The sequence below is a fragment of the Danio rerio genome, chromosome 6 (assembly GCF_052040795.2).
Source record: "Danio rerio strain M-AB ecotype USA chromosome 6, GRCz13ab, whole genome shotgun sequence".
Taxonomy (NCBI): domain Eukaryota; kingdom Metazoa; phylum Chordata; class Actinopteri; order Cypriniformes; family Danionidae; genus Danio; species Danio rerio.
Window position 1 is genome coordinate 5,170,280 of NC_141026.1, and position 16,166 is coordinate 5,186,445.

At 34.2% G+C, this 16,166-nt stretch overlaps 1 protein-coding gene and 1 long non-coding RNA gene across 10 annotated transcripts in view; one reads left to right on the top strand and one right to left on the bottom strand.

The window, feature by feature from the left end:
* LOC137495912 (uncharacterized) overlaps positions 1-16,166 on the bottom strand; it is a 461,128-nt gene that overhangs the window by 105,522 nt on the left and 339,440 nt on the right. For 6 of the 8 annotated variants that reach the window (XR_015493066.1, XR_015493070.1, XR_015493062.1 and 3 more), the window contains 2 exons: positions 7,886-8,034; positions 3,768-4,001 (listed from right to left, as the gene is read on the bottom strand). This is a non-coding gene — a long non-coding RNA (uncharacterized LOC137495912). Of the gene's footprint in view, positions 1-1,811; positions 2,740-3,362; positions 4,002-7,885; positions 8,035-16,166 lie in introns of those variants that run through there. The other 2 variants (XR_015493069.1, XR_015493067.1) reach the window with 2 other exon arrangements.
* obi1 (ORC ubiquitin ligase 1) lies at positions 5,823-15,932 on the top strand. Of its 2 annotated transcripts, XR_015493028.1 has the most exons (7): positions 5,823-5,964; positions 7,916-8,051; positions 8,357-8,448; positions 10,158-10,379; positions 12,130-12,218; positions 12,351-14,124; positions 14,324-15,932. XR_015493028.1 is itself a non-coding variant. In XM_087256471.1 (6 exons), exons 1-6 carry the CDS (start codon positions 5,893-5,895, stop codon positions 13,372-13,374), a joined length of 1,635 nt encoding a protein of 544 aa, XP_087112597.1. In that variant the 5' UTR covers positions 5,823-5,892; the 3' UTR covers positions 13,375-15,932. The 2 variants fall into 2 exon arrangements, 1 of the variants encoding a protein (XP_087112597.1); XM_087256471.1 differs by having other exon boundaries at positions 12,351-15,932.

Here is a 16,166-nt window from a genome sequence, read left to right on the forward strand (position 1 = left end):
CAAAATTATTTTTTATATGAATGAAAACTGCATAAAATGCAAGCAAATTGTCTGTTTGTTTGTGTTGCAAATAATGATTAATAAAAAAATAGGAATATAAAAAATTCCTGGAATAATGTAGTCAGTGTAACAGATATATTTATGTAAAATGAAACAAGTTATTCTGACCTAACTAATGAGTAAGTGATTATACTAAACGTTACACATTTTTAAAAAATGAATAAATATTATTTTTCCTATTATTTTTAGCAATCAGAATTATTTTTAATATATAATTTGGAATAAATGTTTTGGTTAAAAAAGTGAGACAATTTTATTATTATTGTTTTTCAAATTAATTTTTATTTCCTATTCAGTATACATTTATTGATGACAACAAAACATGTATCATAAAAAATTGATTTTAAATAAATGCTCTTCTTTGTATAGTCATACTCATCACAGAGTCTTTAAAAAATGTCTTTGACATGGATAATAACAAAAAATTATATATATAAAAAAAATAATAATTCAAGCAGCAAGTCAGCAAAGACTGATCTCTGAAGCATTGTGTGACAGACTCAAGTCTGAAGCCAAAAATATCTATAGAAACATACAAATAAATGGCATTTGAAAAAATAGTAAAAGAGAAAGCAGTTATAAACTTATCTAAACTTTATAGTTTATTATTTTCTTCTGAAAAAAGTCGTATTTGTTTTATTTTGGATAGAATAAAAGCATTACCTACAGAACAAACCATCGTTATATAATGTAATGTAGTGTGTGTATTTATATAGCGCATTTATCGTGTATGGCCATACACCCAGAGCTCTTCACAATCATGAGGGGGGTCTCTCCACACCACCAACAGTGTGCAGCATCCACTTGAATGATTTGACAGCAGCCACAGGACAACGGCGCCAGTGCACTGAACACACATCAGCTATTGGTGGAGTGGAAAGACAGTGACAAAGCCATGTATGGGGATGATTGGGAGGCCATGATGGGTATAAGGGCCGATGGAGGGAATTTGGCCAGGACACTGGGGGTACACCCCTACTCTTTACAAGGAGTGCGTCATGGGATTTTTAATGAACACAGAGGGTCTACTGTTTCATCCGAAAGACGGCGCTCACTGACAGTATAGTGTCTTCTTCACTATACTGGAGTATTAGAGCCCACACAGACCACAGGTTGAGCGCCCCCTGCTGGCCTCTCTAACACACCTCCAACAGCAACCTAGCTTTCCCATGTGGTACTGAGGTACTGTGGTACTGTGGTATCCAGGTACTGACCAGACTCAGCCCCGCTTAGCTTCAGTGAGAAACCGGTCTTGGGCTGCAGGGTGATATGGCTATGGCCAGTGATTTCCCTAATTACCTAACTTTGCCTAATTAACAGAATTAAGCCTTTAAATGTCACTTTAAGCTGAATACTAGTATCTTGAATAATATCTAGTATCTTGAATAATATCTAGGAACATGTGGGATCTTGATCTGGCACCTCTGAAATCTGATCCAGCACCTCATTTTACCGATCCCCCTCCTCAACCGCTCTCCTCCCCCATCGCTGTTCACTTTCACTTCCTTCCGCGACTCCCCTACTCTCCAATTTCGTCCGAGACACGCCCGCCCGCTTACTATCGTCCGCGACATCCACTACAGCAGTCCACCCCTCTCCACTTTCGTGCAGGACACCTCTCCATCCTCGCGTAACATGCTGGATCCGTAACCCCGATCTGTTCGGGGACCTCACAATTCACAAATTAAGCACTATTAGATGTTACACCTGGCTCAGTTATGTGACATAGTGAGGGAGACGACACAGCAAAGTATAATCAAAAAGAAGATTTATTTAGCACAATTGACAATAGTATAATCAAAACATCAGTATCAGTATGTTCAATCAGTGTGAAATGCAAGTGAATGGTTGCAGTAAGTGTTGTCAGTGATAGTGTATGGATGCAAAAACAAAGCATAATGCCCAAATTGGAGCACAGCTCTGGCCAATGGCCAAGTGAATAGACAGGGCCCCGACAAACTCTCTGAAGGGGCTTAAATAAGGTGGCTGACCAGCATCAGGTGCGCTGAAGCCACGCCCCCAATCTAGAATCAAACACACAGAAACACAAAACGACGCAGTCCTGACACACCCCCCTTAAAAAAAATCCCACATCAAATCAAATCAAATAAATTCAACATACATACATATACTGTAGGAGTAGGTCAAGTCACATCTGCTGGAGACCAAAATACTGCCTCATCACTCCACCACAGGGCCACGTAACAAGGTGTCCGCAAATACATTCTTAATTCCCTTAATATGCTTAATCATCAAGTTGTATGGCTGTAGGAAAAGGATCCATCGCATTAAGCAATGACTCGGACTCTGCAATGAGTGAAGGAATGTTAAAGGATTGTGATCCAAAAAAATAACAACCGGGGAACCTCCTCCCACATACACGTCAAAATGTTGAAGTGCCCAGATAAGCACCACTGTTTCCTTCTCAATAACAGAATAATTCAATTGATACACATTAAATTTGCGTGAGAAATATCTTATTGGTTGAGTAAGACTATTAGAATGAGTCTGGAGAAGGACCGCTCCGGGTCCCACGTGACTTGCGTCAACCTGGATCTCAAAGGAAAGACCATTTTGGGGCGCTGCCAACACAGGAGTAGCAGTCAACAACAACTTCACATTCTCAAAAGCTAACAATCAGTTATTGTCGGCGCAATAGGGTGACATAGGGCAGGGGTTCTCAATCTTTTCAACCCGAGACCCCCAAAATAACAATGCCAATGACTGGCGACCCCCACTGTTTTCGAAAGTGGTTATAATCATACAAATATTGTACGCAACTGCTCAGACAAACCAATAGGCCTATAAACACAAGCATATTGACAACACAAAAAGTGCAACAGTCTAAGAACTATATCTATATTTTTTTATTATTATATAATATTAACCTTACCAAATGAGACTGGTGGGCACAATATTTATTTAAGTTACATCGCAAGTCTTTTCTGGATTTAATTTTGGAGACTAATTCAGTCATGTCTGTATTTATTTTAAATGTACATAAGTTGCGTAAAGGTGTCAGATAGTTTATCTAGTGCCGTAAAATCAATCTGCTGCAAGTGACGCTATTGCTCTGTCGTTAATCTAATGTAAAAATCCCAGGCGTTGCAATTCCAATGGGGAAAAAATGAAAGGCTGATGGCTTTTTGTTTGGATGTTGCATTTTTATGTAACTATTTTTATCTTCTGTAAGTTATAGATAAACAATGGTAATTTAAAATGTTTATTCAAATTTATTAGATGTTTGGAAATAACCAAGTGACCCCCTCTCATTGTCCCGCGACCCCCACTTTGAGAACCACTGACATAGGGTGCAGTAGCACGTCAGGGCATCCCGAGTTCGAATCCTCGCTCAAAGACATTTCCCTTCCCCCCTCTCTCTCTCCAACTTTGCTACCTGTCTCAATACTGTCATATCCAAAAAAAAGGCCAAAAATAAATCTTAAAAAAAGAAATGAAAGAAGTTATTAAACCTACTACGTTTACAAATGTGTTAAAAAAAAAGTCTTTCCGTTATACAGAAATTGGGGAAAAAATATACAGAAGGACTATAAAATTCAGGAGGGCTAATAAATCTGACTTCAAATGTATATTTGTGGTGAGCATAAATATTTTAAATAATGCTTTAAATAACTTAAACATTTAAATAATCCCACCCCCGAACCTTGAAACAACAACACTACAATCAGTGCAATTCAAAGCTGTACCTTTCTTTTTAACAGCATCAAGGATGACCTTCTCCTCTTGAAAATGTGTTTTTGTGTGTCGACTCGAGATGCTCTGGATGAATCATTTCACTGGAGACCTGCTGATGAAATGGACGTCTCTTGTTGACACAGCTCTTGTTCCACTCGTGAGCAATGAAATGAGTAGCAAGCGATTTCTGCTGTTATTTTTGAGATGCTGATCTCACTGACAGGAGACGAAAGGAGCGAGGGAGTCTGTAGAAAATCAGAAAACCAGGCAAATTTGTGTTATTATGTAAGAGTGTGCTCAGCAGTTTGGTCTCTCTCTCTAGGAACGATGTCTTATTCTGCGTTTCAGGCCTGCTGGCGTACAGTGGTCTAAAAGTCTGGTCTCTGTGGGCTGTGTTGACATGAAAGAGCTGCAACAAATGACAGTAATGTAGTCGCAGCACCAATAGGCCGCTTGATGCAATCGATGTACAACATTGTTTTGCATCAGTTCGATGCTAATGAAGTTATATCACAAGCACTCGGCCACCGGCTCTGTCATTATGGGATAATAAAGACATCATTTGGCAATGACCAATGAATTATGAGATTGAATCAAAATGAAATAATACTCATAATGGTTTATACTGTCGCAATAAAACTCTAGAAACAAAGGGCTGACTTTAAGAGACCAAACGCTTTGGGAGAAAAGGAGGGAAACACTATTATAAATGCATTAAAAATGTTTGGTGTAGTAAATAAGTAAATAAATAAAAAACATCAATATTTTTTAAATGATATATAATAATAAATAATCAAAAATAACAAATAAATAAAACAATAAAAATAACAAAATAATAAAAAATAAATAATTTACAATTTTATATATATATATATATATATATATATATATATATATATATATATATATTTATTTATATATATATATATATATATATATATATATATATATATTTATTTATATATATATATATATATATATATATATATATATATATATATATATATATATAGCAATAAATAAATATTTTTTCATTTTATATAATAAAAATAATTAAAAATAATAAACAAATAAAACATTAAAAAATAAATAAAAATAAGTATTTTACAATTATATAATAATAATAATAATAAAATAATGAATAAATAAATAGATAAATAAATAAATAAATAAATATTTTAAATTATATATAATAATAAATAATTAAAAAATTATTAAAAACATTAAAAATAAATAAACAATCAAATTAATATTGTACAATTATATATAAACAATATTAATAATAATAAGACTAAGAAATAAATAATTATTTTATAAGATAAATAATAATAAATAATTAAACATAATAAATAAATAAAACAATAAAAAATAAAAATAAATAGTTTACAATTATAGAAATAATAATCAAAAAATACATAAAATTTAATCTGGCTTTTAATTGCTGTTATAGGGTCTTACTATAATAAATATTATTTTATAACATATTTATTATTATTAAAAGTAATCTTTATCATTTACTGTTAAATGCTACTACTAATAATGATGTTTACTGAGAGAATGCATGCATATTTTATTATACAAAAATGAAATATTATAATTTATTACTACTCCTACTATTAATTAAACTATTAGTATTAGCTTAGATGATTATGATAATAATAATATTAATAATAATAATAATAATAATAATAATAATGCTCACTAAAAGAATGCGTACATATTAGCAGTAAATAAGATACAATACAATGTTGATGAAGTTATTAAAATTAACCCATGTATTAATAAATACTACTTCTACTAATAATAATAATGCTTACTGAAAGATTGCTTACCTATTTTATTAGCAGTATATGAGATACAAACAATATTTTTTCAAGATTGAACTGAATAGTTTGTGGCTAATATTTTCTAAAAAAAAAAAAAAAAAAAAAACAACAGTTTCCTGCTTGGGAGCAAAACAAATGTACAATAAAACTAGCACTTGATTTCCTTTACATAAAAGCGCCACATTGAGATTTACGACAGACGCGTTTTACAGTAGAGCTCTGCGCTTGCCGTAGTCGCGTGGGTTCCTCGCCTCTTTTTGTCTCTGTTGGAGGGAGTTTTGGATCATGTTGTGCATTTAAGGACTAAATCATGGCGCAAAGTTTTCAAAACGTCACTCTTTCGTTGACTTTACCCATATCCTGTCAGATTTGTCTCGGAAAGGTAACAAACTTTTAATACACTTAGTTTAAGTTACCGACAGAAGTTAAACTCGTACAGTGTGCTCGTCAACATCATGTCATTGTTGCATCTTAAATTATGTCTCGTTATGCCCATTATTTATTAATATATCTTTAACATAAAACTATTACGTAAGACACTGTGATAAAATAACGCGTATTAAAGATACAACGTCTAAAAACAGCGATAATTTCTAACAGTAAGTTAACTTACATTTGGTTTGAACAAACAAATTCCTGCAGGTTAACATTGAAGTTAAGTTGGTTTTATATTCACACATTCATCCTTAATAATATAGTTTCACAAAAGCTAATTCTAAATAGGGAAATCTTATTAGCAGCCAATGACTATCAAAGTACAGCATTGTTTACAGTTAAATAAATAGTGCTAATGTTGTTTTGAATTCATACTTGCATGCTTAAGACCGAATATTCAAAGTAGCATGGTAAACAATATACGAACTGTTAAATGACCAAATGCGCGAATATAACTTTATCTGGTTAACTATGTTTATTACAGTCCACCCTATACACAACTTAACCTAGCTTTGCTGATTTAGAGTGTAATGTAATGATGCTTTGGTACGATAATTATTGTGAAAGCGCTATTATGCCAGTACACTTGAATAGAACTAAATTAAACAACAAAACACTCAAAAGCACCAGCCCGGTATTTACCTAAACACTTTTACTTCTCTGCTGCGTTGAGATGTATTGCTCAAAATGCAGTTAATGCTAACTGTTAAAAGCGTTTGCTAACATGTGCATGTTTGACATGCAACACCTCATCTGATTGGTTTAAGTTTGTTAATGGGCAGGGCAAAGAATTTACTGAGGCAGGATGGGAAAATGGACTTGCTGAGGGTATTTTTTTTTATCATCCGTCCATCCATCCGTATCTGTCTGTCTGTCTGTCTGTCTGTCTGTCTGTCTGTCTGTCTGTCTGTCTGTCTGTCTGTCTGTCTGTCCGTCCATCCGTCCGTCCGTCCGTTCATCCATCCATCCACATATATATCTGTCTGTCTGTCCGTCCGTCCGTCGGTCCGTCTGTCTGTCTATTTATCTATCCATCATCCATCCACCCACATATCTATCTATCTATCTATCTATCTATCTATCTATCTATCTATCTATCTATCTATCTATCTATCTATCTATCTATCTATCTATCTATCTCTATCTATCTATCTATCTATCTATCTATCTATCTATCTATCTATCTATCTATCTATATCCATCCATCTATCTATCCATCCATCCATCCACATATCTGTCTGTCCGTCCGTCTGTCTATTTATCCATCCATCCATCCATCCATCCATCCATCCATCCATCCATCCATCCATCCATCCATCCATCCATCCACCAACATATCCGTCCGTCCGTCTATCCACATATCTGTCTGTCTGTCTGTCTGTCTTTCTGAATCCTAGTAATCTAGAAGTATTGCATCATAAATATTTATTGTTACTTTATTACAATATTATATCATACCCTGTAAAATTGTATTTAGAATATTTTTACTAGCTTTTATTCACGTTTATATTAATTTCATATACAATGCTATTATTTAGATTGCTAATTTTTAAATATATTTTATCAAGTACCTGTCAAAATAAATATGTAGTTTAATTTGTACATAAATCCACGTCACCCTGAACGACAATAATGATTATTAATTCATCCATATTTTGACATTTTATATTATTTGAAGCATTTTATAAGTAATTAGCTTTTAGATTTAATATGCTTCTGTGTATGTGAATCATCATTTTTAGGTAGAATTTTTGACCCACATGCATGAGTTTTTTGTCATCTTTGTTAATAATGATGAGTAATGTAGATAATGATCATTGTTAGTTGTCATGAATATCAACAAGCATGAATTATGATGCTTAATTTACCTGTTGTTTTTTTTTGGCTCTGATTCGCAGGTGCGTCAGCCGGTCATTTGTTGCAACAACCATGTGTTCTGCTCCAGCTGTATTAAAGTCTGGCTGGAGAAGAGCAGTCAGTGTCCCACCTGTAGAGTGGCCATCACCCCAGAAAACCCCTGCAGAGAAATTATTGGTAAAGTCAACGCACTTCCTGGTCAAACCTTGCTGTTATTGAAATATGAAGCTCTTTTTGAATGTGATTAAATATAATTGAAGTAAAAATATTTAGTCTTCCTGTGAAATTTAAATTATTTTATAATATTTCCCAAGTGCTGTTTAACGTAGACACTTTTCGCCCTCTGCTCTGTTAAACATCACTTGGGAAATATTTGGAAAAAGAATACAAAAATTCACAGGAGGGCTAATCATTTTGCCTTCAACTGTATGTTTCTTCATGTTTGACAGTGTGTGTGTGTGTGTCTGTCTGTACGCTCACAGGAGCCACAACCGATACTGACTCCAATGAGAGCAATTCTGTAAAGAGACGCCTCCGAAAGACTCGAGGGGAGCTGCTTTTACGAGAATATGAGGTACTTTTGCTCAAACACCCAACAAATTTATCGTTTGTTTTCTTTGTTGACGTTTCTAGTGTAGGGTAGCCTTCATTTACAATTCTAGGTCCTGGAGTGCCGGTGTCCTGGAGAGTTTAGCTCCAACCCTAATCAAACACACCTGAACTAATCAAGCTCCTACTAGATATACTAGAAACTTCCTGCCAAGTGTGTTGAAGCAAGTTGGGAGCTAAACTATGCTGGACACCGGCCCTCCAGGACTGAGTTTGGACACCCCTGACCTACATCCAATGTTAAAAACCAGTGTAAGCATAGTGTGAAACGTTACAAGCATTTAACCACTTCCAGAGGTAGTCATAAATGCATTTGACTGGATTACTTTCATATTTTGTCACTTATGTGGTTGACTGTGTTCAAACCACTTAAAAGACAAGATTGGAATATGGGAAAAAGTGCACCAAAACAAGATTTCATTTTATTTGTAGTAACAAAACATCATATCACAACCATTTTCATTGACTTTTTTGTTCTTTCTTGTTTACCCCCAAGCCAAATAAGAGATTTCCCTCCAAAACCAGTGAAGAAAATATGCAAAGTTTATATCCTTATCTCCACACATTTGATTTACTTTAATTAGTCTTTAAGACATGTGTTGCCCAGTGTGCAAATTACAGGGGGATTTTTGGAGGAATTGACCCCCCTAATTAACACTTGATCCTCCTGAAGAAGGACAGAATAAGATGTATGTGCGGTTCAGCCCTTTAATAGTGAGAACTAGTTATGTTTTATCTGTACCTTAAATAATAATATTAATAATTAACATAATAGATAATGTGAATATACATTTGACCACCCCTATAATGGTTCATACCATTGCATAATTGCACCATTCCGTCTATGCCAGAAAATATTCATTCAACATTCTGAAACTGGCAGATCTAGAACACCGATAGACATCATAAGTATTTACAAGACATTTCATTCATTCATTTTCCTTTAGCTTATTCTCTTTCCGCCACAACAAAATGAACCACCAACTGTTCCAGAAGATGCCCTTCTAGCTGCAACCCAGTATTGGGAAATGCCTATACACAATCATTCACACACACACTTGCACACACTCATACACAACGGACAATTTTGTTTACCCCATTCACCTATCTGCATGTGTTTGGACTCTGGGGGGGGGGCTTTGGCGGAGCACCTGGAGGAAACCCACGCCAACATGGGGAGAACATGCAAACTCCACACAGAAATGCCAATTGGCCCAGCCGGGACTCGAACCAGCGACCTACTTGCTGTGAGGCGACAGCACTAACCATTGAGCCACCGTGCCGCCCTTAACAAGACACATTTCTTGTAAAATAGAAGTTTGTGACTACACATACCTAAAAATAAAGTCAAATTATATGCATAGTGTGTCTAGTTTGTCTACAGTAACCTTTGAAATGGCTAATCAGAGGTTACTGTAGGTCAGAATACATTAAACATCCTTCAAAACACTGAAAACCTAAATACATTTTACTAATAAATCAGATGTTATTTAAATAAATACATACATTTGATTCACTGAAGCATGTATTACACAAACTAGTATTACCCTGATCATCAGTGTATATTTCTGACCCTGGTGTTAACACAATATGCATATGACAATTATTTCTAGGACTGAAGTGAAAGTCAAGACTAAGATTTTTCATTGAGCTTATAAATCATCTGTCTTGCAGGATGAAATCGAAACCCTCCTGAAAGAGAACGAGGACTTGAAAAGCAAAAACCTGAGCCTTGAGATGCAACTCAAGACGGCTCTGGAACCGAGCGCAGTGTTGGTTCCTCTGAGTGAAACCAGCTCTGTTGACCCGAGCGCTCTGCAGGAGTCGGCCAATAAGCTGAGAGCTGCCAACGACCTCTGCAGGAAGGTCAAACAGGACCTCGAGAGACTCAGAGAAGTAGGATTGATGATAAACTCTGACAATCTCCATTTGTTTTGTTTGTAATTAAGCCGTTTTGAGATGACCTGCACCGACTGTGACCACTTGCCACAATTACTACTATTTTTTTAGAATTATTATTTCAAATATTAAATAGTACATTCTAAAATGAAAATGTTTATTAGCGCTGCCAAAATGTGTTAGATAGAGAATTAGTTGGTTAGTTAGTTAGTAGGGCTGCACTATATTGGGAAAATCTGACATTGCGATATTTTGTTTTGCGGCGATATATACAGTTGATGTGAGAATTATTCGCCCCCCTTTGAATTTCTATTTCTTTTTAAAATATTTCCCAAATGATGTTTAACAGAGCAAGGAAATGTTTACAGTATGTCTGATAATATTTTTTCTTCTGGAGAAAGTCTTATTTGTTTTATTTCGGCTAGAATAAAAGCAGTTTTTAATTTTTTAAACACCATTTTAGGGACAATTATTAGCCCCTTTAAGCTATATTTTTTTTCTCGATAATCTACAGAACAAACCATCGCTATACAATAACTTGCCTAATTACCCTAACCTGCTTAGTTAACCTAATTAACCTAGTTAAGCCTTTAAATGTCACTTTAATCTGTATAGAAGTGTCTTGAAAAAATTTACAGTAAAATGTTATTTACTGTCATCATGACAAAGATAAAATAAATCAGTTATTAGAGACGAGTTATTAAAACTATTATGATTAGAAATGTGTTGAAAAAAAATCTTCTCTCCATTAAACAGAAATTGGGAAAAAAATAAACAAGTGGTCTAATAATTCAGGGGGGCTAATAATTCTGACTTCAGCTGTATATATATATATATATATATATATATATATATATATATATATATATATATATATATATATATATATATATATATATATATATATATATACAGTTATTATTCATTATTCATTATCATTATTGCTTTTATTACTATTGCCATTATTCATTATTCATTATCATTATTGCTTTTATTACTATTGCCATTAATAATAATATTAGAGTGATATCTGAAGGATCATGTGACTGAAGATTAATGAAGCTGAAAATTCATCTTTAAATCACTGGAATAAATTATTAAATTAAATTATAAACTACTTTTGAACAGTTATTTTACAGTGCAATAACATTTCACATTTTACAATTTGTACTGTATTTTTGATGTAATAAATGCAGCCTTGGTGAGCAGGAGAAGCTAATTTTAAAACATTTAAAAATCCTACTGACCGCAAACTATTGATTTAGATGTTAGGGCAAAGTAATACAAAAAATGTAAAAAAGGGAACAATCAAGAAAAACAGAAAATATATCAAATTTAGTTTTTGCAATTTCTTTGAATTTAAATGTTTTATCTTTCTACTTCTAAAAAATATTATTTTAATTAATATTTGTTTAATAAATCTGTTTTGTTTGAATGTGCCAAAATATATTAGCTATATCAATAGACATTGATCAAAATATTATTTAAAATTGTATTTTTTCAAAATAATTTGTATTCATTTATGCTGAACATCATATTTAGAATTTTTTATTTAGTTGAAATTTTGTAGTTTGTAATTTTTTTTTATCTTTCTATTAATATAGGTTATTTATCATTAATTTTAATGTTAATTATTTATTTAAGGTTTATATGTTTAGCTTTTCAATTGAACATTGGAAATTTGTTTTTTGTTTCACTCTTAAAAAAAAAGAAACTATTCTAAAAGCAACTTGCTTCTTTCCCTCAGGCTAACAAGACTCTGCGGTCCCAAAATTTTGACTTAATTCAGGAAAACATGCGCTTGAAAGCTGAAGTGGACAGCAGATCTCCTCAAAAGTAAGCACAGTGTTCATTGAAATGTAATCCTGGTGTACTGCATTGTTTGACCAGTAAATATTGACTTAATTTAAATTTATACATCTGAATATTTACACAGAATTAGTAACTCTGTACAAATGTGTGTTCGAGGTTTGGCAGGTACACAGTGGCAGCTCTGGAGGCTAAGATTCATCAGTATGAGCGGGACGTGGCGCAGCTGAAAAGAGCTCTGGAGCGCAGCGATAAATACATCGAAGAGCTTGAAGCCCAGAACCAGAGGGACGGCCCTGAGTCTGAAGGTGTTTGTTCAAACGCCGCCTCCGGAGGGACTCAAAACGCAGGGATCGAAAGAATCGCCCTGATGCGGAGGAGCCTCAGTGAAATGGAGGAAACTTCAGTGCGCACAGACCTGGACCGAAAGTGTTCAGAGCTTCCCAACAACCACGGGCACCTCCTGACAACATCTGACGCCTGTTTTCTGGCAGACACCTCCAGTCCACAGAAGGACGGGCTCAAAGATGTTCCCTCAACGCCCTCCTCGGCTCTCAGATCTCTGAGCTTGAAGAGTCCTGCGCTTTGCAGTGACCGAAAGTTGGGTCTCAAACCTCTCACTTACCTGAGAAGACTGAGTTTCGATGACTGCCCAAGCTCATCCTCAGCCAATCACAACGCAGGATCTTTCCAAAGCATCTCTTTCGGTCAGAAAACCGCTGCGAGTTCTGATAAAGAGGTCTTGTGTGGAGGATGGATGGACTGTGGATCTGAAAATATTGAGAAGGACCCGGTGGGGAACAGTGAAGCTTGTATGGACGCTGCGTATCTCGATAAGATTTCTGAGCTGGACTCTATGATGGCTGAAGGTGAGAACTCCAGCGGGCAGGTCTCACAACTTCCTCTGGCATCATCGTCATCTTCATCATCATCATCATCATCATCGTCAGACTTTGATGCCACCCAAATACCAGAGCTGGATTTCTGCAGCAACCTCTTGGCTGATCCTGAAACAGCAGGAGAGCAGCAGCAGCAGGCCACCCATTGTGATGCTGAGGAGGAAGCTTCAGGTGTTGAGTTCAGAGCTGGAGTGATGGTGGAAAATCCCACACAGCCCACCAAACGCAAGTGTCCTCCAGGACTGTCCGTTTCAAGCCCCTCCAAAATGTTAAAGCTGAAGTAGAAGCTGAGAGATTTTCGATTATGGATTTGGATTTGATGTTTCGATTCAGAATGAGATTTAAAGGGATAGTTCATCTAACAATTAAATTAGTCATATTTACTCAGCAGGGACACCTGTTTGAGTTTCTTTCGTTTGAACACAAATATTTTAAAGAATGCTGAAAACCTGTAATCATTGACTTCCATTATATTTGTTTTTCCTATCATGGAAGTCAATGGTTACACGTTTTCAGCATTCTTCAAAATATCCTCTTTTGTGTTAAGCAGAAGAAAGAAAATGATCAACTTTTATAACCACTTGAGGGTGAGAAAATTCATAAAAGAAGACATTTTAAGGAAGCTTGAAAAACTGTAACCATTGACTTCAATTGTATTTGGTTTTTCTATTACTGAAGCCAGTGGTTACAGGTGTTTGAGCATTCTTCAAAATGTATTCTTTTGTGTTCAATGTAAGAAGAAATTCATCAAGGTTTATAAGCATTTGAGGCTGAATAAATTCACAAAAGAAGACATTTTGAAGAAAGCTTGAAAACCTGTAACCATTGTTTTTCTTAATATGGAAGTCAATGGTTACAGGTTTTAGCTTTCTTCAAAATATCCTATTTTGTGTTTAGCAGAAGAAAGAAAATGCTAAACTTTTATAACCACTTGAGGGTAAATTCACAAAAGAAGATATTTTGAAGAAAGCTTGAAAACCTGTAACCATTGAATTCCATTGTATTTGATTTGTTTTTCTTATTACTGAAATCAGGTTTTCAGCATTTCTCAAAATATCTTCTTTCGTGTTAAATAGAAGAAAGGAATTCAAAAACATTTGAGGATGAGTAAATTTACAAAAGAAGATATTTTGAAGAATGCTGAAAACCTGTATTATTATTGAATTATTGAGCATTATTGAACCTGACTTCAGTAATAGAAAAAACAAATACAATGGAAGTCAATGATTACAGGTTTTCAGCATTCTTCAAAATATCTTCTTTTGTTAAATGGAAGAAAGAAATACCTAAAGTTTTTTTTTTTTTTTTTTTTTTTTTTTTTTTACCATTTGAGGGTGAGTAAATACACAAAAGACATTTTAAAGAAAGCTTGAAAATCTGTAACCATTGACTTCCATTGTTTTTTTTACTGTGGATGTCATTGGTTACAGGTTTTCAGCGTTCTTTAAAATATTACATTTTGTGTTAAACAGAAGAAGTTCATGAAGTTTTATAACCGTTTGAGGGCGAGTAAATTCACACACAAAAAAAACATATTAAAGAAAGCTTAAAACCTGTAACCATTTACTTCAATAATAGGAAAAATAAATACAATGGAAGTGGTTACAAATTTTAAGCTTTCATTAATATCTCTTTTTTTTTGTTGCATTCAACGGAAGAAATTCAAAACGTTTTATAACCATTTGAGGGTGAGTAAATTCACAAGAGATATTTTGAAGAAAGCTTAAAAGCCTGAATCCATTGACTTCCATTGTATTTCCTACTGTGGATGTCAATGGTTACAGATGTTCAGCTTTCTTCAAAATATCTACTTTTGTGTTTAACGTAACAAGAAAATTCATAACATTTTATAACATTTAAGGGTGAGTAAATTCACAAAAGAAGTTATTTTGAAGAATGCTGAAAACCTGTCACCCTTGACTTCCATAATAGGAAAAACAAATATAATGGAAGTCAATGGTTACAGGTTTTTAGTTTTCTTCAAAATATCTTCATTTCTATTAAATGGAAAAAGGAAATTCATAAAAGTTTATAACCACTTGAGGGTGAGTTAATTTACAAAGGAAGACATTTTGAAGAAAGCTTGACAACCAGTAACCATTTACTTCCACTGTATTTGTTTTTCCTTCTATGGAAGTCAATGGTTACAGATTTTCAGCATTTTTCAAAATATCTTCTTTTGTGCTAAATAGAAGAAAGAAATTCATAAAGGTTTATAACCACTTGAGGTAGAGTAAAACCGTGAGTGAATTTTCTATTTTGGGTGAACTATCCCTTTAACGGCTTATCTTTTTCCTCAGAGCTGTTATAATGAATTTGCATCACACATAATCATGACAGCCCTGTGTGCTGGTTATATTATGTGATAAAAACCATATCAGTATCAAATGGGGGATAAGGAGTGTTAACAACATTATATTTTTTTTCTATGGAGTTTTGTGGTATAGTGCAGAATTATCTGAGTAAACATGAATGTTTAGATTGGAACTATGAAAATGTTAAAAGGGATAGTTCACCCCAAAATCATTTATTCTCCCTTGTGGTTTTAAACCTTTACTGAACACAACAGAAGATGTTTTGAAGAATGCTGGTTGCAGGCACCCATACTCTTTTATAGTAGGAAATAAAATTACTATGGAAGTCAATGACAGGTTTTTTCAAAATATCTTCTTTAGTGTCTAACAAACGAGTGAAACTCAGATATGTTTTGAACAAGGAAATGGTGGCGGGATTGTCATTTTTGGGTGAATTATCCCTTCAAATACCATATTGTCGTTTATAATTTTTCAGATGTTTTTTTTTACCTGGATTTTTTTTCTAAATAAAAACTGATTCAACCAAATCTTCAATTGTTACGAGATTCATTTTCACATTTTAAAGCAGTTTGCATTATGATTTACTATTATTACATCGTCATCATTTGGATAACAGTGCGCCTATTGTCTTTCTGAGTGCTGAATTATTCCGTTGTCATCACTGGAATACTAAACAAATCCATTTGCTCCTTCGCGGTCTTTTAAAGAATTAATTAATGCTCGTGAATTAACACTTCATTAGCTCCAACTAGTAGCGTTTG

Excerpts from the sequence above, each read along its gene's own strand:
- obi1 (XM_087256471.1), top strand. The coding sequence starts at position 5,893 with ATGGCGCAAAGTTTTCAAAACGTCACTCTTTCGTTGACTTTACCCATA. Across the intron at positions 5,965-7,915 it reads GTCAGATTTGTCTCGGAAAG|GTGCGTCAGCCGGTCATTTG; the intron begins GTAACAAACTTT and ends TCTGATTCGCAG. Across the intron at positions 8,052-8,356 it reads CCCCTGCAGAGAAATTATTG|GAGCCACAACCGATACTGAC; the intron begins GTAAAGTCAACG and ends GTACGCTCACAG.